The 23,256-nt window shown below is 48.1% G+C and overlaps 4 protein-coding genes and 1 pseudogene across 4 annotated transcripts; all 5 read right to left on the bottom strand.

Annotated features, from left to right (window-relative positions):
- Window positions 1–2,001: 2,001 nt before the first annotated feature.
- On the bottom strand, window positions 2,002–3,327 carry LOC149285698 (E3 ubiquitin-protein ligase TRIM16-like). The gene has a single exon (XM_089494798.1). It carries the CDS (start codon window positions 3,325–3,327, stop codon window positions 2,002–2,004), a length of 1,326 nt encoding a protein of 441 aa, XP_089350924.1.
- A 2,673-nt stretch (window positions 3,328–6,000) lies between these two features.
- LOC149285697 (E3 ubiquitin-protein ligase TRIM21-like) lies at window positions 6,001–7,509 on the bottom strand. The gene has a single exon (XM_089494797.1). It carries the CDS (start codon window positions 7,507–7,509, stop codon window positions 6,001–6,003), a length of 1,509 nt encoding a protein of 502 aa, XP_089350923.1.
- Window positions 7,510–9,326: 1,817 nt separating this feature from the next.
- On the bottom strand, window positions 9,327–10,907 carry LOC149285696 (E3 ubiquitin/ISG15 ligase TRIM25-like). The gene has a single exon (XM_089494795.1). The coding sequence runs from the start codon at window positions 10,905–10,907 to the stop codon at window positions 9,327–9,329; it is 1,581 nt and encodes a 526-aa protein (XP_089350921.1).
- Window positions 10,908–12,345: 1,438 nt separating this feature from the next.
- Window positions 12,346–13,842, bottom strand: LOC149285695 (E3 ubiquitin-protein ligase TRIM17-like; annotated as a pseudogene).
- A 1,743-nt stretch (window positions 13,843–15,585) lies between these two features.
- LOC149285694 (protein spinster homolog 1-like) lies at window positions 15,586–19,280 on the bottom strand. The gene is made up of 12 exons (XM_089494928.1): window positions 19,046–19,280; window positions 18,828–18,893; window positions 18,570–18,706; window positions 18,267–18,418; window positions 17,889–17,958; window positions 17,475–17,617; window positions 17,236–17,388; window positions 16,927–17,116; window positions 16,578–16,643; window positions 16,164–16,262; window positions 15,817–15,988; window positions 15,586–15,680 (listed from the first exon to the last, which is right to left on the bottom strand). The coding sequence occupies exons 1-12, from the start codon at window positions 19,278–19,280 to the stop codon at window positions 15,586–15,588; spliced, it is 1,578 nt and encodes a 525-aa protein (XP_089351054.1).
- Between the last annotated feature and the right edge of the window lie 3,976 nt (window positions 19,281–23,256).

Here is a 23,256-nt window from a genome sequence, read left to right as displayed (position 1 = left end):
GAGATATTGGTGGGTAAACGTATCTTATGACAGACGTGAAGAAAAGACACGTATCCATCCCAAAATAAATGTGTATTACTGGGGCCGAGCAGGGCCGGGGCACATGGTTTGTTTGATGATGTTACACCACTTGATGGCAGCAATACTCTCCTAGCATCCTGCTTTGTGCGCCGGGGCACAGACACGCTGGAATGGAGGAGTTTCCCCTAAAAGCATTGTCCGAAATGTCTTGGTCCTCTTCCGCACACCGTACCGAGCCCTGACCTCAAGCCCCGACCTCAACCCCATCACGCGGCTTTGGGATGAACCGGAACGGAGATCGCGAGCCGGGCGTCTCATCCAACATCAGCGCCGGACCTCACAAACGCTCTACTGGATGAACGGGCAAAAAATCCCGCAGAAACTCCCCCAAATCCTGTGGAAATCCTATAGGTGGAAGCCGTTATATCTGCAAAGGGGGGAACAACTTCATAATAATGTATTTAGAATGTGATGTCATCAAAGTCCCTGTTGGTGTAACGGTCAGGTGTCCCAATACATGAGTGTGTATGTGAATGCAGTCTAGAATGGCACCAATTATTGAAACTTTCCAATATTGCGCTATATAATATTTTTCACGCAGTCTTCAAATTTCGACGTTTGATTGCATTTCCGACAAAATAATCCACATCGTTTGTAGGGATATCACTATTGTGCCTTATTGTTATTTAGTTTTGCTGTGCAGCTGATGGGTTGCGTGCCAAGTATCTTTGCCCAACGCACATTCATACTCACTCACACACCCTTATACATACGCATTCATACACACACACACACCCTTATACATACGCATTCATACACACACACACACCCTTATACATACGCATTCATACACACACACACACACTCACTCAGATTCTGTCGGACGTATAAAAAATAATTAGATTTCATAAGCAATATATACTGTATATATGTTTAATAAAACGTGCTTTCCATACATGATATATATGATTAGAAGACACCCCAGTCATTAAAAAGAACATTCGGAATACTTACTGTGATTAAATAATAATTATATTTATATTCAGACAAAATAAATTTGGCGCGTTTCTTTTTCGTACCAGATATGTCACCATATTTAATTTACTAAATCCGATCATATCTGTGGTGTTGTTGTTATTAATTTTTATTTATATGGCACCATCGTGTTCTGCAGTGATGTACAATGGGATTAACCCACAATTGGTGGTCTTTGGTTACAGGAGGTCAGGGGGGGGAGCGGTTTATAAAATACAGTATATAATAGTATAAATTAAAATAATTCCACAAAATAATAACATAAATGAGGAAAATGTGTAGATTAAATAAATCTAATCCCAGGTAAATCGCAAAGGGCCGATATTAACGTGACGTGTTGGGAGTTTCGGTAGTCATGCGGGAGTCTAATTGTTTTATGCACCAGGAAGTAAAAGATATACTTTGCTAAAGTTTTTGAGAAGGTGACACTCGGCAGGTAACCGAACAAAGTCAGAACATATAAAGAACAAATAAGTAATTATTACGCCAGCGAGTTTCCATCTAATGTATGTGTCCGTTTCTTTTTACTTTAGTAATTAATGGCAATAGAAACGTAGAATCTGCCAGCAGATCGGCCCCATCCGGCCCCTGTCTAGTCTGCCCCTTTTTCATGTTGTAAAGACTCAAACCTTAATCAGTTCTTGGTGTCGTCTTAGATTCAGGAGCAAACTGTGAAACTAAACAGGTATCTGGCTGATAGGCTTCAACGCATATAAATGTAAGGTTATGCATTTTAGGATCAAAACTCAGTTAATTTCTTCATCATTCGCATTATCTTCTGTGAGACTAACCTTGAATTCCTTGATGTGTACTTGGTTGTATAAAAAATGTGATCGATCCAAACCCTTATTTTTTTTAACCCCTTAAGGACAATGGGCGGTCCCTAAACCCATTGAAAACAATGCATTTTGAGCCCATACATGTACGGGCTTTGTCATTAAGGGGTTAATGTCTGATACGTATGCGGCTGTTGTCAAATATGTAGAACGCCGTGTAGAGGGGCTCGGTGAAGGTGGCAGTGAATGTGTGTAAATGCAGCATCTGCTCTCCCAGCTGATAGAAGGAGAGCTGACCCGCCTCGTAATCCAGGAAGACCCCGACGGTCCGCACCGGAGACCCCGAGACCACGGCTTGCTGGATGTTGTTGTGAGAGATTCCGAGATAATTCTGGAAGAATAGACCCCACGACTTGTCGTTGTATCCGATAAAGGATTTGTTTCCGGCGCCTTTTCTTTCTATGCTTTGGTAAGCGACCCCGACGATCCAACTCGACGCCTCGCTGACGTCGACTTCGTAGTAATGCCTCCCCGACGTAAACGCCGACGTGTTGAGCACCTGGCGCGCTTTAAACCTCTCTGGTCCGTCTGGATACTTTTGAGATACGGCGGAATAAGTGGCGGACTTCAGATCGCTGGACACGATTATTTTTTTGTGAGCTGTCTTCACGTCCAGGAAAACGTCTGAGGGCTTCAGCTCAGGAAACTGCTGCTCGGCCTTCAGCGGGAGAAGCTGGCCGGCGAGGCTCTGAAGGCCCAGGTGTAAGACGAGCGAGACTGGAGCCTCGTTCAGACAGCAAGCCAAGTTGGCTTCTCTATCTCTTCTACTGTTCTTCCGGGACCCGGTGGGTTTCTCCTCCACGTTAAAGCTTTTCTTCAGGGCTGCTAACGGATCTTTGATGTTCCTCAGCTCCTCGATGAGGTTCGTCTTCTTGGACAGCTCTTCTCTCCTTATTTCGAGCTGCCTGGTCCAGTCGGTGACCAGAAGCGTTGACAGTTCCTCCTGTCTGGAGATCTCACCGAAGGCTTGTTTCTCCAGCTCATCCAGACGTTCTCTGATGGCGCTGAACAGGGCAGCGACTCTCTCTGTAACACCGGCTGCTTTTTCCTGGACTTCTCTCTTTTTTCTTTGCAGATTTTCAAGCCTTTTCTCAGATTCTTCGCCGACGGAGTTCAGATTGTCCACCATCTCTTTAAGCGCCGCCGTCCTCTTCTCAAGAGCGTCTTTTAGGGGGTCCATTGCATGACCCCTGTGGTCTCCAATGATACAGCAAGACACGCAGATATAAGCTCCATCCTTGTTACAGTAAAACTCAATGAGTTTGTGGTGGGTAGAGCATTTCCAGTCCTGTACGGAGGTGGTGGGTTCGATTAGGACATGGTCGGTGGACTTACTGTGTATCTTCAGATGCTCCTCACACAAGGAAGCCTCGCAGTGTAGACACGTTTTAAGGGCGATCACCTCAGTTTGGACGCAGTAAGAACAGAAAACCATTTTGGGCCAAACGGTGTCCCGATAGTGTCCTAAAAAACAACCCCAACGTCTTTGTCTCCTGGTCCTGTCTTTGTCGATCTGGACAGGCAGAACCCCAAGAAGAAGTCGAGTTCCTCCTTCTTCTTCCGCATTCGAGAGATGAAATGTATTTTATGTCGCGGCGGTTACATTTTTACACTTATAGAATGCTGTGTGAAGGGCAGAGTCCACCTTGTACAGATAAACAAATGTTTTTCTCTTAACCTGCGGAATCCTGAAAAGGAAATAACTGGCAATAGATTCTGCACGACCCCCGTATGCAAATGAGCTGTAACAACGGGGTGCGCGTGTGGTCACGTTATAATGTCACGTAGGGCGCAGAGCCATGTAACACGCACACCTCTAGAGTTTTATGTGATTCATGTATCCCAATCCAGAATATTGCGTTGGAGAAACTCTTCTGTCACTTGGGGGGGCACTTGAAGGTGCATAGGCAGTCGGCTTCTGCTCAGACCCCCGTATCTCATTTTAAAACATGACATTTTTTGTCTATACCAAACAGAAAAGGTTTTCTTTAGGATCTTTGCTGATTGACATAAGGTGCCGTGAGAAGCCGTTGTAAATATCTTGGTGGAATTCTCTTTCGGCGGAGTGTTTGGAGCGGCACACATAGCAACCATTGTTGTGAAGTTACATTTATTTATTGCTTTGAGAATTACTCTAAAGTGTAGTTAATGTTTATAAACTTCACGCCCTAACCCAGACTTCAAGTTTTGTTTTTTGTTTTTTGCTCCATTTTCTACTTTTTTGGTTTTTTTTTTTCTACATCAACAGCTGTAGGGTTTAGGATACACACTGTTGATGAGCATATAAAGACCCATTAAAAGCATATTATACCCCTACAAATAAATAAAAAAACTGTACCCAAAAATAAAGAGAGGCGTTTCCAGCCCTCGACCGTCTACATAATAAATAAACCAGAATATTAGGTCCATCCATGATCACACGGAGCTGACTTTCATAAAGACGCGCAGGCAGCGGCACCCATCCAGCGTATGAATAATAATTCTTTATTTTACGCAATCCCCTGTTTTACTAAGCAGATCCCTTATAATTACTATTTTCGCCAAGTGCGTAACCTTATATTTGTCTGTGTTGTTTTTATTTATTTATTTTTGTCTGTTGCTCACAACTTTTTTTGAGATGCGTGGATCTTGTCTGCCTCCTAGTGGCAGGACGTGGTATCTACATGTCCGTCAGTCACGCAAAAGGACCAAAAATAACTTAAAGATTGTAACAAGAATAAACCGGACCTATTAATATATTTTAATGCATAAAAAATAGCAACAAAAGAATGTGGAGGTTGTGGTGCTGTAGTAGATATATATTAATGCTCCCTAAAAATCTCCTGCTGGGGAGGAACGCCATTTACCTTTATCATTTCTCGTCAGGGCTGGTGCAATGATTTTCCAGCAGAATTTATTTAACATACTGCTCCGACCACAACGGTCTGGATTTTAATAACTAGAGTAGATTTATATTTTCTCACATAGAAGTAATTTCATTAAATCTGGCAAATATCACCACAAAAAAAAAATACGTGCATATTTTTCCCAACAATTATATTTTTTATTTTTTAAGCAGAATTTTTTTTATCGGTATATTATATCTATCTGCATACATATCGTATATGGATTAAAAATGTGTATTTCACAGATATATATCAATTCCGTTAAAAAAAACACCAAAATTATAGAATTGCATGAAAGCAAAAGTTTTGATTTTACGAAAAGAGATTTTAGTATGAAACCATAAAAAAAAACAGTTTTCATAGATGTTTTAGAGAAATCTTATTCACGGGATAATTTAATAGTCAATATCAATACTCAATCAATCAATTTATATTCCAGAAAAGGGTTATTTACAGAAATTTGCCATTTTTGGCATTTGATGATGTCACCATTAGTGTCTAATGTTTAGAAGAGCACAGTCGGTGGCTCTGGTATCTTCTCTGACCTCTTGGGGGGGGGGGTTGTTTCTTACTTTCGGACCCAGAGGCATATAAATCCAAGTTCGCCCCTCCACATAACACGCATATAGTTACACACAGACTAAAACACACACTTACTCTAGCACACACTTACTCTAACACACAGACAGGTGATACAAAGATCTTCAGGGTGAAATTCCTGGTGGAACAAGAGAAAACTGCAAGGGAATTGAGTTAATTAGATGAATGGCGGAGAGCACAGCCGCCGCAGTTTAATGTTGATAAATATAAAGTAACGCACCAGGGACGTAACAATCCAGAGACAGAAAATAACATTGGGGACACAGTGAGGGGATTAAACATGCGTGGGATAGACATACGGCTCCTGAAACTAAGACGAGACCAACGACTGATTAAGGTTTGAGTCGTTACAGCAGGAGAAACGGGCGACTAGACCGGGGCCGGATGGATCTGATCTACCAGAAAACTCTACATTCAAACCCACAGACACACACTCAATCACTCTAACACACAGAACACTCACCTACACAATCCCTCACCTCGCACCTTGAGCATGTCTTCAGGGCTGCTGCGTTGCTACCACTGGGTTGCGTTACATGACTTTGGCCAATCTTGTTTGGAGAAGCATGCTCAGTCCTGGAGACATTTGCCCCCATGCCCCCTTGGCCAGCCGACCTCTATTGCTAGCTACAGATTCGGAGCCAGCCATCCATATAAACATGGAATGCTGCGTAAAGAGGTTCGGTGAATTTGGTCGTGAAGGTGTATAAGTGTCTGATGGGGTCACAAAGCTGGTAAAAGGAGAGCTGACCGGCCTCGTAATCCAGGAATATCCCATACCTGTGCGTGAAGGGGTCCAGATGAACGTATTTTTGTTCTGCATTGTGTCTTAAGGAAGAAAACCTATTCCACTTCCACAGGCACCACGACTTATTATTTGAACCGATTCGATAATAAAGCCCTTGCATTTTGTCACCAATGTAAGCCACACCAATTCTCCAGTTGCCCCATTCGCTCGTCTCTAGTTCCCAGTAATGCTGTCCAGATGAAAAGCTCTTATTACTTAGAACCTGGCTCATTGGGTACTTGTCGGATTCCTCCTGGCCATGCCAATGTCTCCTGCAGGTGGTGAGTATCTTCAGGTTATCTGACACCGCTACATCAGTGACTGCCGTGTCTACATCCAACAAAATGTCTGACGCTTCTTCCACCGAAAACCCTCTCCTCGCCCTTAAAATAGGCAGATTATCAGCCAGGTTGTGAAGACCTCTTTCCAATATGATGGAAATCAAAATCTCGTCAATGTGTTTTGGTGCAGAAGCTACTTTATCTGTACGTCCATTGGAGGAACCATCTGCCGCCTCGTGGTCACAGATCGTTGAGTTGGGTTGTTGTCGTTCTAAGACATCTAATGGGTTTTCTGAGTTTAGCAGCTCCTCCGTCTGACGCATTTTCTTGGACAGTTCCTCGTTCCCGAGCTGCAGCTGCAGGATGAGATCTGAGATCTGGGTAAAAGCCATCTCTTTGTGCCGGGAGATCTCACTCAAGACTCGACTCTCTAGGGTTTCCACCTGCTCCTTGATGTCCAAGATCAGGGCAGTGACTCGGTCCTTTACGCCGTCTGCATTTTCTTGTATTTCCTTCCTGCGAACTTCCAAACTTTGAACATTTTTCTCACTTCCTTCTCCCTCGGACTTCAGTTTTTCCAAAAAAACTCTCAGTTCCTCCTTTTTCTTCTCAGCGGCCATATCAGACGTCTCCACCTGATGTCCTCTATGCTCTCCGATCAGGCAGCAAGACACACAGACACAGACGGCATCCTTTAGGCAATAATACTCCAGGATCTTATCATGGATTAAACATTTTCTGTCCGGATAGGTGGGTGCAATCGAGACGCGTTTCCCAGAAGTGACGTTAGAACAGAGCCTCTCAGAACCCTCCGGTTCTGGGCACATAACATGGAAACGCTCCGCGATATTTCTGAGTTTTCTGTTGTTCTGCAGAGCCGGACGCTCCAGATACTCTGCTCTGCATTCGGGGCAGCTAAAAACTCCAGATCTCTCCTGGGAATCCAGAACGTTCTCGAGACAGACCCTGCAGAAGTTATGTCCGCAGGGCAGCGTTACCGGATCCGTATAAATATTCAGGCAGATGGAGCAGCTGAGCTCGTCTTGCAGATCTGAAGCTGCCATTACGGATTGCATCAACAGGAAAACGAAACTGAAACTTACTTCGTCTGCTTGTCAGGAAGACCCTGAGGCCAAAACCTCCCACGGACGTCCCATCTACCCAAAGCCTACTCCAGACATAGGAACATCTGCTGGCAGATCTGCCCCATTTCGGGCCCGGCCGAGTCTTCCCGTTTTTCTGCCGTTTAGATTATAATATATGGCCAGAGAATCAGCTTTATTTCACACACTAGTGCTTTTCGGCGTAACAGGGTAACAGTAATTGCCCCTCACGCCGTTGCATGTATGAAAATGATGGAAAACAGTAGGTTTGGAGTGATGGGTTACAAATGGCTGGAGCTTAGGAGAACCCAGAGACGGCTTTAGGACTTGCAGAGGGTCTCGACCATGACTAAAGAAATGACTAAGATGTCACTGAAAGGTGAGGTTTCCAATATGGGGACTTTAATCCCCCCTGATGTAGACGGAAGGAACCAAAAAGTTGGGTCAGCTGGGGGGGCAGAGACGCCGTAAATCCAGGCTGTGTCTGGTAGAGGAACCAACGAGGAAGGCGGCTGTGCTGGATTTACAAATGGAGACTTGATTTGGGATGTCGCCGTAGGAGAGCGTTTGGTCTCCTGTGGTCATCAATTAGTGTGATTGACTATAATGTCAGAGGTCGCGCCACAGCTGACCTTAAACTGAGGTTAGAAAAAAAAAAATCTAAAATGGAAGCCCCTGTGGTTCCCCGCAGATGCCGTAGCAGACTTTCTCGACCAGTCCGTCTGATAGGAACAGGGGATTGGAAGTTAGCAATTACAATATTATTTTACAAAAAAATAATATTAAGTCAATATTAGTTGAGAAATTAATAGAAACTAGAGTTGTGCTTTCGAACTTTGAAATTTGCAAATTTTATTAATTTGTATGAGCGTACAAAAAAAATGAGAAGGGCCCCTGCAAAGAAATGAAAAGGAAATTTTCATTTCCATTTTTTTAGGTTTTTTTCACTTGCTCTTACTCTCTCTCACGCTCTCTCCACCAACCACTTCTGTTTCCCCGTTTCTTGTCCCTGTGGGGCGCGCCGTGACCCTGTCCTCCAAAAGGCCAGAACCATGCAGATGGAAAGAGAAGTTCAGAAGTTCTTCATGGATCCATCTGGATTATTCATGAATATGAGTATTTTTTACATCAGGAAAAATGGGCAGAATAGATGGGGCGGAATGGTTCTTATCTGCCATCAAATTCTATGTCTTAGATTCAGGAGCCGTATGCCCATCCTAAGTGTGTTTAAATCCCCTCAACTGTATTACCCTCTACCACCTCTGCTGGGAGGCTGTTGTGTGGAAATACAAGAAGAAAGATAAAGAGAGAAAATAAAGACAAGAGAAGAAAAAAGTAAGAGGAGAGAGAATAAAGAAAAGAACAAAATACAAAAAGAAAAGAGATGGATGAAGAGCAAGAAAAAAGAGACCGCCAAGTGAAAGGAGAGAAAGGAGAGGTGTGAAATGACGGAGAAGAGATGAGAGAGAAAGGGGAGAGTAAAGGGAGAAAGGAGAGGAGAAAAAATTATAATTAAATAATTAAGTATAAAAATAGGTGCCCTTCTTACTTCTGCATCTGTCCGAGTTATAACACACGCTACAATCAGCATCATGTTCATTTTATATTTATTACCCAATGCCACTTTTTGTTTGTTATTTTGTTAATCCCCCCCCCATAAAACAACCATATTGAGATTTATCCACCTAGACGACATACATTACAAATCTCCTACATAGTCAAGCAAGGCCTTACAAATGACAGTAACTGGATGTGATGGGACCCTATTCTATAGATTGCTAGCTCCTAATCCTCACCCATCCATTCCTCCATACAATAAACGCAGCGTGAAGCGGCTCGGTGAATGTGGCCGTGAAGGTGTATAAGTGTCTGATGGGGTCACAGAGCTGGTAAAAGGACAACCGGCCGGCCTCGTAATCCAGGTATACCCCCAATCTCTGCAGCGGGGACTCGGTAGTGAGCATCTCCTCTTTGGAGTGATGTATCACCGAGTAATCTCTCTTACATATGCGTAGACACCAGGATTTGCTGTTGTATCCAATGCAGGAATTGTCTCCTTTTCGTTCCATACTGGGATACGCTACACCTACTCTCCAGTTACCCAACTGGCTGGTCTCCACTTCCCAGTAATGTTGACCAGAGGAGAACGTTCTACTACTTAGAACCTGGCAAAACGTTATGAACCTCTTGGGCGTCTTTGGCCGGTTCTGGTTCACCTCCGACCAGGAGGCTGTTTTCAGATCACCAGAGACAACAACGCTATTAGCAGCCGTGTTTCCATCCAGTAAAAGGTCAGACGCCTCCGGCACAGGAGACCTTCTCCTCATACCCGTCACAATCTCAGCTAAGGCTGTGTGAAGAGTCATCGAGATGAGAACTTCATCCAAATCACCGACAATTGGAACCTTTTCGCCATAGGCCTTTCGATCTTCACCCACCATGGCAGCTTCACCGTGGGTTCTGTTGGACGGCCAACCTTGTAAAAGCGTTAGCGGGTCCGTGATGTTGCACAGCTCCTCGATATGACGGATTTTCCTGGACAGCTCTTCCTTCCTTTTTTCCAGCTGCTGGATTAGATCTGAGATCTGCAGAGAAATCTTCTCTTCCTCTCGGGAGACGTCACCGAGGACTCGTCTCTCCAGAACCTCCAGTTGTTCCCGGACGTCCTTAAAGAGTTTGGTGACTCGTTCTGCGACGCCTTCTGCTTTTTCTTGAACTTCTCTCCTCCGTTCTTGAAGACCCTGGACTTTTTTCTCAGTTTCTTCTTGGTTTGATGTTAGTTTCTCCAGAACTTTTCTGAGGTTCTCCTTCTTCTTCTCGAAGGCTTCGGTGACCAGCTCCACCTGGTGTCCCCGGTGCTCCCCGAACACGCAGCAGGACACGCATATACAGGCGACGTCCTGAGTGCAGTAATACTTCAGAACCTCTCTGTGGACGGGGCACTTCGCGTTGTCCGTGCAAGACGTGGGTTCGGTTAAGACGTGTTCGAATGACTTGCTGTGGACATTGAGGTGGGTGGCACAGAGCGAAGCCTCACAGTGCAGGCATGTTTTGGCAGCGGGTACCGGCGCATGTACGCAGTATGTACAGAAGATTCCGGAGACCTCCTGTTGAGGGTGCGTGGATAAAAACCGCTCTGCTATGCTGCACAGCTTCATGTTTCGGTGTAGAACGGGACGCTCACGGAATTCGGCTCTGCATTCGGGACACGTGTAAACTCCAGAGCCTTCCTGGGTGAAAAGAACCTTCCGGATGCACAGTCGGCAGAAATTATGTCCGCAGCTCAGGGTTACGGGGTCGGCGTAAACGCTGAGGCAGATGGAGCAGTTTAACTCATCTTGCAGCTCGGCTGAAGCCATCGGGAACTCGTCCTTCGCTCTCCGTCTAACGCTGACTGCTACAGAGCGCAGCACTCTCGCTGAGACGTATTCCGTTACTCCAGTGACATCCCTCGTAAGATGATATCTCGTCCCAGGACTGGGCGGGAGTTACCCCCCAACCATTTGCTCTCCCGAGCTTTTATTTTTCTCGTGGGGTTGATAATTAACGTCTCTTGATAAAAAACTATATTTAAAACGTTAAAAAAATAAATTATCTGATACATCAAAAGAAATGCGATTGGTTATCTGTGTGTCGGATCCAAAATATTTTAACTCGCTGGCCGCTAAGATCTGCCCTCTGACATTCTCCGTATAGAGTAACGCGAGAGGACTTGGCTGCTGCCGTTCCCTGCTTCGGAAACGAGATCCGGACGCTCAAACGAACCAAAATAACTTTCCCTTCTAATACAAAAATCACATTCACTGAAGCCTTTGGGGACCCCTATTATACATTTTTAATACCAGTGATGTCACAATGACATCACTTGGGTTCCAATATTTTGTTTATTTTATTTATAATTTTTTATAGTTCTATCGATGCCGATCACATTGTTTTTCCACACTGACTGGGTCACTCTTGTGCTCTAGTGACCTTCCAGTGGGGGTCTGCATTGAAACTACCGGAAGGGTATATAATGGTGCACCGGCCCCCGCGCAGAGCGCCGTTACACACAGCGATGCTGGCTTCTGCCGACAAGGAGAATCCAGGCTGTCGATAGATCTCATCTCCCATGTAGCGGCAGAAAGATGTCCCTGTCGCTGCAACAAAGTCAAGATGTTCCGGTACGTCTTAAGGGGTGTCGTGGCACAGCTTTTAAGGACTTACTGGTATGTCCTAAGAGGTACATTGGGGCTATTTAAGAACTTTGGGGTAAAATACCTGACTCATTTTATGGAATGCCCAACAAAGGGGCCTAAGGAAGCCAATCCTGCAGCTCTTTAGAGAACACGCTGGTCGGGCTCCATGCATTCATCATTTTTATTACAAATGGTAACAGCTATGTTTAGTTAACAGAATAAAAAAGTACAACAGAGACAAATAACCATTCAATTAGAATGCAATTTATTTGATATTAATTATATCAGAAAAGCTGGATAGTCCAATGGGCCTCAGAGCTGGACATGGTGACAGCTACCGAAGTGTCATTCTTCAGCACTCAGGAGAGAAAAACACCTGAGGAGGGGAAACTCTTTGGGGACAGTGGCTTAAAGGATTGCGCTTCCTTTAGGATAACCATGTAGCTCTCCATCGTGTAGCAGCGCCTGCCTACAGCTCTCCATTTGGTACCAGTGCCTGCCCACAGCTCTCCATCATGTAGCAATGTACGAATTTTCCTGTTCTTTTATTTAATGATATCTCAGCTGGAATCCCTGCTTGAATAAAGGTGAAAAAAAAATCATAAACTCCTACACCATTCTAAATCAGAGTCATCTGGCTCCTAATTCTTAACCATCCACCCACCTGGACCCGGAAGGCAGCATGAAGCGGCTTGGTGAACGTGGCCATGAAGGTGTGTAAGTGTCTGATAGGGTCATAGATTTGATAGAAGGAGAGCCGGCCGGCCTCGTAATCCAGGTACATCCCCAATCTCGTTACAGGAGAGTCGGGGTGCAAAGGTTTTTGCTTTGAATTGTGTATCACCGAGTAATCCTTATCAAACATGTACAAACACCAGGACTTCTTGTCATCACCGAGGTTGGACTGGTCATCCTCATTATCTAGATTGGGATAGGTCAACCCAATTCTCCAAATTCCGGTCTCGCTGGCCTCCACCTCCCAGTATTGTTGTCCTGATGAAACAGAGATAAGTTTGTCACCTCCTGCCACTTTGCCCGATACGTCTGAGACCTCGGCCACACAAGGCCCTCTCTTCGTCTTGGTGACGATATCAACTAAAGTGGTGTGTATGGTCGCAGAGAGAAGACCTTCATCCAGGTCACCGGCAGCACATATGTTTTGATGGACGCTCTCCTGATCTTCATTATCTTCTTCTTCAGCCTTGAGGTAGTCGGCGCTGTAGAGTTTCCATCCTTGTAAGACAGTAAATGGGTCGGAAGATCTGCAAAGCTCCTCGATGTGCTGGATCTTCTTGACCAGCTCCTCCTTGTTTGCCTCTAGATTCTGTAATAAGTCAAAGATTTGGAGTGAACCCTCCTTTTCCCGCATGGAGATCTCACCATGGACCTTCCTCGCAAGGTCTTTAAGTTGCTTTCTGAGGTCTTCGAACAGGTCGGAGACCCGTTGAGTTAGACGAGTTGACTTTTGTTGGAGTTTTTTTCTGACGTCCCTGCAGACTCTGACATTCGTTCTCGGTCTTCTCTCTCTTGGAGGTCAGCTTCTCCAGGACAAGTCTCAGTTTATCCTTCCTCTTTGAAACGGTCTCGTTCAGGGGTTCCACCACGTGCCCCCTGTGCTCTTTGGCCAGACTACAAGACGCACAAATGGGGGTAGAATCTTCAGCACAATAATATTTCAGAACCTCTTTGTGGACAGAACATTTCATGTCCTTCAAGGAAGCGGTGGGTTCCACCAAGACGTGTTCCACAGACTTATTGTGTATGTCGAGGCGGATGTCGCAGAGAGAGGTCTCGCACTGCAGGCAGGTTTTGGAGGCAGGCACAGAAGCGAGAACGCAGTAAGTACAGAAGACCGTCGCCTCTTCCTGACCCGGTCGTGCGAAGAGGAAACGTTCCGCGATGTTACCAAGCGTTCGGTTCCTCTGCAGAGCCGGCCGCTCCGGGTACTCCGTCCTGACTCGGGGCAGCTATAAAGCCCACATCTCTCCTGGGAATCCAGCACAGTCCTGATACAGCCCCGGCAGAAGTTATGTCCGCAGGTCAGCATTACGGGATCGATGTACACGTCCAGGCAGATGGGGCAGTTCAGCTCGTCTCTCAGACCGGCGGACTCCATGGCGGGGAAACGAAAAGCAGCAACGGGGAAAACGAAACTAAAAGGAACTCTTTTTGTCGTAAGGGATGACATCAGAGGGTGTTTTTTTAGGTTGTTAACCCCATCAGCTGCCTGTGACAGCACCACGGGGTGTATAATCTGTCCGATGCTGGTCCGTGAGCCCTTTACTGTTTGCTGATCACATACAAGGCCACGGTAAAGCCCTTCCCCCGACGCAAGTATCCTCACACTGATAATATACATATAAATATATATATATACGGGAATGTAGCATCTGTAAGATAAACACGCTAAATGCATGTCTACACCTGCACAGTAATGGGGCCCATGTATGAATTCCCTCACTGTTATTAGCCTACCACATCTGCTGGGAGGCTGTTCCACCTATCAACCACCCACTCCGTACAGTAAATATTCCTTACATTGATGTTATATGTAGTAAATGCCCCATCACATTGTACTCACAGAGTACTTTAATATGCGTTCTTCTCTAGAAAGGGGACCAGGGACACCCTTTAATAAAATAATAAAGAAACATGGCCGCCGCTTTAATAGTTAATGAGAAAGCCGTCTGAGTCTCCGATCCGCAAGAACGGCTCACACAAGAAGCCTCTCATCCAATATATTAAGAGAATCCACAAATTAAGTAGAAATAGAAGAATTCAATACCATCCGAGTCTAGGAACTTTACATCAAAATAATAATAATAATAATAATAATAATACTTCTGAGCGGCCGCCGACGGCGCGTTACGGAGATCAGGAGCGGGACGCGCCGCGCATTCCACTCCGCCGGGCTGCCGCGTTTAACATTAAATCGCACGTTTACATTAATAATAAAAAAAAAAGAGGGGGGGGTTATTTTATTACTAAGCCGTACATTAACACAACCTCTATGTAACCTACGCAGCGGAGAGGCAGCTTTAACCCTCAATGTGCCGAGGAGTCGTGAGCAGTTCCCTTTTTAATAAACATAAAGCAGGTGTAGTGTATGGTGCAAAAAAACCTCAATTTTTGTATTTCCTGTAACCCTTATAGTTTATAACCCCCCCCCCCCCTTCTGCCGGCCATCCTCGGGGGGGGGGGGGGGCGCGTATCATTGCGGGACGGGACACAGGCGCGGGGATTTATCAGAATAAACTCCGGATTTGTATTGCTTGTCCGGGTCGGATCCGCCGCCGAGATAAAGCAAAGACTAATGAGAGCGGACGATTTAAGGGAGGGAGGGGGGAGGGGCTGTTATAACGACTCCCAGACGGGGTCCGGACTCAAGTTTGCTTGAACCGCTGCCATGACTTAAAATGTTACGCGCGGCTTTAATAACACAGCGGTAACAGCGCCGGGGGGCTGAGAGTTTAACACCGAGAACCAAGTCATACTGAATGGTATTAGGCTGCCAGAGAGATACATCGTGGGGGGAGGGCGTCTTTCCGGCGTTGGGGGGGCTTTGGCCAGAACTGACCGCAGGGCACATCATAAAAACAAAACCGTCCCAGCGGGGGCCGGGTTATCGTATTACGGGACTCAGTCCCGGGGAGATACTTCGGGGGGGAGAGACGGTCTTCAAATCACAAAATATTTACACTTCAACGAGTTTAAAGTCTCTTCAGCACCAGGAGGCGACATGCTTAAAATCAGTTTGTGATCGCACAGCGGCAAGGACCTGTCCGCCGGGGGCCACTCCGTGCCTAAAACAATCCTTTCACCGCCGCGCGGCCCCCTCGGTGACCCTTTCTGCAGCCGCTTAGATCAGGACGCTGGAGACCGGGACCTTAGTCGACCGTCCGCGCTTGGGGACAACGATCCGATCTTCATCGCTGCTCTCCACCGCCAGCACACCTGAGCGAAAGCAAGCGCTGGTTAAACAAACAAGCAGCAGGGGCCGAAGTATTTTAATCCATAGAAAACCCAAGTTAAGTAGTGTCCAGACCCCAGGGGGGTCCCGGTTATACGAGCGCCGGACTGGGGGGCTCACCTTGAGAGTAAAGCTGAGCCTTCCTGCGATCTTTCTCTATGAAGAGGGCCGTCGCCAGGAAGAAGCCGCCGCCGATCACCCCGACAAACGCGCAGAGCATCAACGCGTACCCCAAACTGCGGAACTGCAGCAGGAAGGAATCCGGCTTCCCTTTGCGGACCTGGTCAGAGATCTACGGGCGAGAGAAACGCGGCGGGAGACAAAAAAGGGACAGAACTGCGATATAAAGAGGTAAAGCCAATGATTTCACAGAAAGCTGCGACTCATATGAAATAATTTAGGATGAATTAGTATATAACCCCTACACCCCCCCCCCCCCGACCGATAAACGTATAGCGGGCGCTTACCACCCCGATGAGGTACGGACTTCCGGCATCGCCCAGTAGATGCGACATCACGATCTGCAGCGCCTCGGCCGTGGAACGCCTCGTAGGGATGACCACGTACTGAAGAAGAAGATGGCAGATCGGTGAGGACACGGCGGCCGCGCTCACGCAAATTTACAACCGACGGGACCGGGAAGCTACCAACAAGGTGAAATCCCACGAACAAGAGCCTTCCAAGGTCCTGAAAGCTTACGTGACAACTTTTTCTATTCCTGCTATGATTCAGGTTATAAGCTCTGTGGGCTAACCACTTCGGGGGGGGCACAGACCACATACTCCCCCCATCACTCATATGCAATCAACTAAACGACTGATAACGTAAGAGGATGATAAAGCGCCAGCTCCGCAGCCCACTAATCCCACCAGATGCATTACCAGCAATATGTCGGCCACTATCGCCCAGTTCAAGGACAGCAGAGTCTCACCGATGAAGATAAAAACCTGGGGAGAGATAAACAGACGCATTAAAGCAACAACAGCCCCCCACCCCCGGCGCAGACTGGGGGGGGGGGGGGCAGAGGTTGTTTAAACAGCAAAAATCCCCCAAAACCCTTCAACACGTGCAGCAGTTACACCGAGACTGGATCCTGTAGCCACGGGACATATTCTGTAAACATTTCCCGAAGGTTATACGGAACCGAACCCAAAAGTGATGATATCGGCATAGATCTCGGGTTTAGCCCCACCGTGACCTCACGAGGACCCCCCTTCACACCCCACTCACGTAGGTGGCAATGAGGCTTTTGTCGGCAAAGACAACGGACAGGAACAGGAAGGGCGACGAGCAGAGGAGGCCGGCGGCGCAGACTAACGGGTCGGCTCGAGGATTCACTTTCCGGTAACGCCTGCTGATCTCCACGCCGGCTCCGACCCCCAAGAGACCGGTCACACAGGTGATCACCCCAAAAATCATACTGGAAGGGGGCGGGGAAAAAAGACACACAGAACGGTGAACTTGGAACATAGTATTATTACGCTGTAAATACGTGCCGTGGGGCTGGGAAGCGAGGGCCGCAGGGGCCGGGGGACGTACCTGTCATCGGAGTCACACATGGCGGTCTGACACGGCTCGTGGCTGTACAAGACCCTCCGCGAGCGAATCAAGAACGTCGGCGCCCAGAGGGCCAGGGACCCCGTGACGAACGCTACGGTCGTGAAGCCGAAGGTGGAAAGGACAAAGCTGCGGCTGGGGAGCGAGAGGCGATAATCAGAAGGGGTTACACGGCGCGGACGGACAGACGGACGGCAACGTCACGACCCGAGACCACTCACTTGCCGAGCAGAGCCTTGATATCGGCCCACCAGGAGGTGTACGGGAGCGGGCTGTCCGTCTTCCTCTCCACGGCCCCCCTGGGAGGCTCTTTAACGACCAGCAGCAGCAGAATGACAGCGAGGAGCCCCATTGCTGGAGTTACCTGCAACCCACGAGCAGCCGAGTCAGTGGAACGGCATCTTTAACACTACTTACACTCCCAATAGACGGGGTTTTGCCCCCCCCCCCCTCTCGTTTCACTGGGGGGGGTAAGACGCATTTTTGGCTTGAAATATTCTAATTTGTCACTTTTCTTGTATTTACAATTTTTTTTATTACAAAAATCTCTCTAAAAACGGCAAAGCCGGTTTCATTTAATGAGGGAGACGAGTCGGCTGCACCCAGCGGCTCCTGCCGGCCCCCGGCGCACTTACCCGCAACGCCCAGTGCCAATTATCGTTAGCAGCAACGGCCACCTTGGATCCAGCGATGTACCCGAGGCCGCTGGAAAAGAAAAAGGGTAAGAGACCCCGTAAACCCCCCAAAAAACCTGAATTACCCCAAAATGGTTCATCTACAGGACAGCCAATCATTGGTCATAAAATCTACAGAGGAGAGACACGGAAACGACGCGCCGGCACTTATTTTATGAGCTCCGAGTCAATAAACGCACAGTCCGCCCCGTCGGATGTCGTGGTCTGGCTCAACATACAGCCTGTGTTGTGACTGGTGCGTAAACAGATCACTCTGGAGCGCTACTCACCGGCAGATGTAATAATCAAACGCATACTCCGCGGAGCGAGGATACTCACCAGCCGACAGGCGTCGCTAAATAGAAGAAGGAGAGCATGCGGCTGCGCTGGTCGGCGACAAAGAGGTCAGCGATGAGCGTGGGGGCGATGGTGGAGTAACTGGCCTCCCCGACTCCCACCAGCCCCCGGGTCAGAAGGAACAGCCAGAAGTGCTGGAGAGAGGAGGAAAAATAGGAATATATTCCACGGACATTCTTACCGCGCAAAGCGAGCGGAGAGCGCGCATGTTCAGGGCCGGGAGACAAAAAAGGCTAATCTCATTTCCTGTAATTTGGTGAAAATCGCTCAAAGCGGGGAATTTACCTCTTTTGGGACGAAGGAGCTGCTCAAGGTGACGACCGACCAGAAGGAGATGCCGACGCACATGATGTATTTCCTGTTGTGCCGATCGCCCAGGTAACCGAACACCGGCGCCAACACCATGTAACTGCAGATAAACACTGGGGGGAGACACGGTCAAAATGATGATTGGGGGATAAAAAACCCAGGCGAAGCCCCCCAGAGAGGTCATTTTCTATGTATTATTTATTATTCATCTGCCGGGATGCGAGGGGCCGGTACCTGTCTGGACTAATCCCGAGTCGCTGTCCCGGATGCCGAAGTCGCTGGCGATATCAGGGAGTACACCTGAGAACAAGAAGAACGATACGCTGTGAGCCCCCCGGCTTCCTTACTCCCCTCCCCCGGGCAGCTGCTGAGCATGCGCCGCCACGAAGGACATTTGTAAGATTCAGACCCCAGCTGCAGCTTCTCGCGTCTCGGGGAGCGGGGGCCGTTACCTGCCACGGTGAATCGGTCCATGTAATTGAGGAGGTTGATGTAGACGAGGACGCAGACGATGAGGACAGAGTGCCGGTACGTGATCCCCGTCACCAGGTGCGTCTCCCCCCCTCCCCCCTCATCCTCGTCCTCCTCGCTCGACTCGCGCCTCTCACTCTCCTTCACAGACTCGTCCTCCGTATTGTCCGCTTGGGTGAGGAAGGGGGCCGCATCCGGAGCGTGTCTCGCCGCCATGACGCCTTCTTAATCGAAACGGCCGTCTCTGGGGAGAAACAGAACACGATTAGAACGTGGTCGCTGTATCAGCCTCTACCGCTTCTACTGGGAGGCTGTTCCACTTATCTACCACCCTTCTGTCATTCCATCTAAACCTCCGTTCCTCTATAGAAAGGAAAACAAAAGTTCCATAACTCAGCAAAAAAAGCCAAAAACGCCCCAAACCGGGAGATGACGATTATGGCCGCTCCTTCATCTCCAAGGAACCCGGGAAAAATGTAGTTTTTATTTGATTTCGACTAAATTAGAATCAGCCCCGACGCCGTATCACGCGATCACGAGACACAGACACTCCCTAACCGCACGGAGTCACAAGAACCGAGGAACACTAAACGATCGGATCAGGTCATCACTGGAAAAAAAACAAATCCCGGCTGGTATCTTGTCACATGACCCCGAACCGCGGCTTCCTATTGGGTGAAGACGCTGAGAATGGAATTTATTTCCAGCCAAATCCTAACGCGTTTGGCAACTTCTTAAGATCTGCGGATAAGACGTGCAAACACTCTGAGGACACTCAGGAATATAAACACGGAAACGTTTCCTCCCGGACATCGCGCAGGAATGAGCTTTACGGTTTAGATGTAATGTCAGGGCGGGAGATAAGTGGAGCAGCCTCCCAGCAGAGGTGGTAGAGGGTAATACAGTGAGGGTATTAAACATGCATGGGATAGACATACGGCTCCTGAATCTAAGACAAGACCAACGACTAGACGGGGGCCGGATGGGGCCAATCTGCCGGAAGGCTCAGTGTTTCTATGGTAACGTTGCATGTAATCAGGACACGCGTGTGTTAGGCAGGGAGTACGGTATCCAAGTAAGGATGGTGTTAAATAATTGTACAGCGCTGCAGAATATCCAATAGACAGACTTTGCCTTTTATACAGCGCTCCGGTATATGTGAGCGATCGCTCGGCTGCTTTCTCTCTGTCCTATGCGATCGATATGCGTCGAGGCTTCTTCCGATTCGTTGCCGATTACGTGTGGGGGGCCTAAAACATGAATCCTCGGCCCCCCCCCCGACAATCTACCCTCAATACCATTATTTGACTGGCGTCGAGGGGCGGTGCCGCGACCCCTACTTTCCCACAGTGACCCGGAGAAGCGGCGCTGGATCCCAGCTTGCGTTTTGGTCTCCATGGTAACAGGCTTCCGTCAGAGCTGTATCCTGGGATCCCCCTCTAAGGAAGCGCGTCGTGCGGCAGACGTTAACAGCGGTCTGCGGGGGCCGGACTTGCGCGTCACGATTCGTACGAATTGTAAAAGTACCAAAATTTTGACAAATTCAGCAATTCGTACAAAGCCCGAAAATGAGGACAGCGGCCCCCGAAGCAAAAAGCTCCGAGTTTACTCTCAGTCTCACTACCTTCTCTGCCGACCACTTCCACCAAAATGCTGCCGCTCAGGACAGCCGGGGCGCTAAAACCCCCTCCCCCGCTACCCGAGCTGCACACTCACTCACTCACTCACTCACTCACTCACTCACTCACTCACTCACTCACCCACCCCGCGCGTCCAGCAGTCTCAGCACCGGGCCCCGTACCGGCCGACCCTCACGTGGAGGAGCAGTCTCTTTCAGAGCTCCTCACCCTCCCAGACGCCTTCACAGTGTGTGTATATATACATACAAACAAACATACAGTGTACACATATATACCGGTATATTATACACATACATATATATATATATATATATACACTGTCCAGGTGGATTCATGTTCGCTATACACCCTGCATGTAAAGCCATCTCTGGATTGGGAAATCTCGCAGTATTTTTCCTGATAAAACACTCTAAATAATAATAATAATAATAATATGAAGCTCACCGACAGACTGCGTGCAGCGCTCTCCTGCGTGTTTACACGCCTGTCTCCCTGCCAGCTGTGGGGTCTCTGAGATGAGATCTCTGCGAAGTAGACGAGGATCCTCTCTGACGCTCTCTCATTACGGGTAGTTCTGCGGAGCACAGAAAGGTTGTTATTAATCAGAGCCGTCTCTTGGCGTGATGCGGAGCCGTCTCTTGGCGTGATGCGGAGCCGTCTCTTGGCGTGATGCGGAGCCGTCTCTTGGCGTGATGCGGAGCCGTCTCTTGGCGTGATGCGGAGCCGTCTCTTGGCGTGATGCGGAGCCGTCTCTTGGCGTGATGCGGAGCCGTCTCTTGGCGTGATGCGGAGCCGTCTCTTGGCGTGATGCGGAGCCGTCTCTTGGCGTGATGCGGAGCCGTCTCTTGGCGTGATGCGGAGCCGTCTCTTGGCGTGATGCGGAGCCGTCTCTTGGCGTGATGCGGTTTGCTTTGCCCTGGTGTTGACTCTCTGCCTGGTGCAAACTGTCTCTATGTCACTTCTATGTCACTTACCGACATTGTCTGTCTCTAAAATGCAGTCTGTGAGGCAGTCTCTCTGGGACGCAGCTTGTCTCTCCCCGTCTGCCTCTCTACCTGCTGTCCAGCTGTCTCTCAGCGATCACCCGGCTCTCCTTATTGTCTCTGCGTCTCTCACTTCCTGTTTCTCCGTTGCCATCTTGACTTGATTAGGTCATGTGACCTCCACGTGACTCCCTGACCTGCCCACCATTACGTCACGTACACAGCCCCTCCCCCTGGCCCTATAACGGCAGCTGCCAGGCAGCAGCTGGGTGGCGGAGGATTCCCATCCCCACAACTCTGATCCAGACTGATCCCTATGAGGATAGATAGGGTGTATAAATTGTATGGTTTATACATTCTGCGGGGTTTGTATGAATAATAATAATAAATAATAATAATATAAGTATAATAATAATATTAATACAATAATAATAATGATAATAAAATATAATACATAAAATATATAATAATAGTATTAATAGTAACAATAATAATATACATAAAATATAACAATAATAGTAATAATAATATGATAATAAAAATCACTATTATGACTTTTTTTTCTCTGCAAGCCGTGTTTTGCGCTTGTTGCCCCCGGCAGCCGGCGGCGTAATAATCCTATCTGATCTAACAATGATGTATCGCATCGCATGCGAGTGAATGGCGGTCACATAAGTCTCTCTCTCAATGAGGACGCTAATACAAAGAGGGCCACGCGTGTCGCTGCAAGATACGGCTTATCACACAGACACAGCTGTTATCTCAGGACAATGGTCCAGGAGGGCCGGCGGTGGGCTGGAGGTATGGAGGCTGCTCTATAAATGCTGAGGGCTGGTGGGGAGTTAAAAACATTAAGACGGGATGCGCAATCGGAAGGGGAGAGCGGAGACGGGGGCCAAGAACGGACGTCTGGGATGGGACAGGTGGGAGGTAAGTGTGTGAGGGGTACCAGGGGAGGAAAGAGCGGTACCAGGGGAAGAAAGGAGGGCACAGGGGAGGAAAGAGAAGCACAGGGGAAGAAAAGGGGCACAGGGGAGGAAAGAGGAGTACAGGGGAAGAAAGGGGGCACAGGGGAGGAAAGAGGAGTACAGTTGAAGAAAGGGAGTACAGGGGAAGAAAGGGGGTACAGGGGAGGAAATAGGGGTACCAGGGGAAGAAAGACGTGTACTAGGGAAAGGAAGAGGGGCATCGAGGGAAGAAAGGGGGCACAGGGGGGGAAAGAGGCACAGAAAGGGACTGGCTAAACTAAATAGGGAGGCTTGGGAGCTATGGCATAGGCCCTTTATTAAGGGGTATCAGGTTAGCTTGCCCCGTTCTGATTCTGCCCTCCCCCCAGCTCCTGGCTCTTTGCTGCTCCGTCTTCCTGATTTTCTACATATGGATTTATTACGAGAATTTCCACTTCCGCGTCGCCCACTTCTACGCCCACCTGGGGTATCCGGGCGCCCAGCGGCTGGTGGGGCAGAGATACCTGAGAGGTGCGAGACCCCTGCATGTCATTATTGTATATATATAAAGGACACGGATAGATGCTATCATCGGGACGTATGTTACCTAAATGTACCCCAA

This window comes from Sceloporus occidentalis, unplaced genomic scaffold, assembly GCF_023333645.1.
Source record: "Sceloporus occidentalis isolate IW3139 unplaced genomic scaffold, rSceOcc1.0.p SCAF_76, whole genome shotgun sequence".
Classification (NCBI taxonomy): domain Eukaryota; kingdom Metazoa; phylum Chordata; class Lepidosauria; order Squamata; family Phrynosomatidae; genus Sceloporus; species Sceloporus occidentalis.
The sequence above is the reverse complement of the archived record's forward strand: the minus strand, read 5'-3'. Positions and strand labels throughout refer to the sequence as shown.

Coding starts and splice junctions, on each gene's coding strand:
- LOC149285698 (XM_089494798.1), bottom strand. CDS start 3,327: ATGGTTTTCTGTTCTTACTGCGTCCAAACTGAGGTGATCGCCCTTAAA.
- LOC149285697 (XM_089494797.1), bottom strand. CDS start 7,509: ATGGCAGCTTCAGATCTGCAAGACGAGCTCAGCTGCTCCATCTGCCTG.
- LOC149285696 (XM_089494795.1), bottom strand. CDS start 10,907: ATGGCTTCAGCCGAGCTGCAAGATGAGTTAAACTGCTCCATCTGCCTC.
- LOC149285694 (XM_089494928.1), bottom strand. CDS start 19,280: ATGGCGGCGAGACACGCTCCGGATGCGGCCCCCTTCCTCACCCAAGCG. Junction 17,117..17,235: donor ATGTGTGACTCCGATGACAG/GTACGTCCCCCG, acceptor GCCCCCTTCCAG/TATGATTTTTGGGGTGATCA. Junction 16,644..16,926: donor AAAGCCTCATTGCCACCTAC/GTGAGTGGGGTG, acceptor ATCTCTCCCCAG/GTTTTTATCTTCATCGGTGA.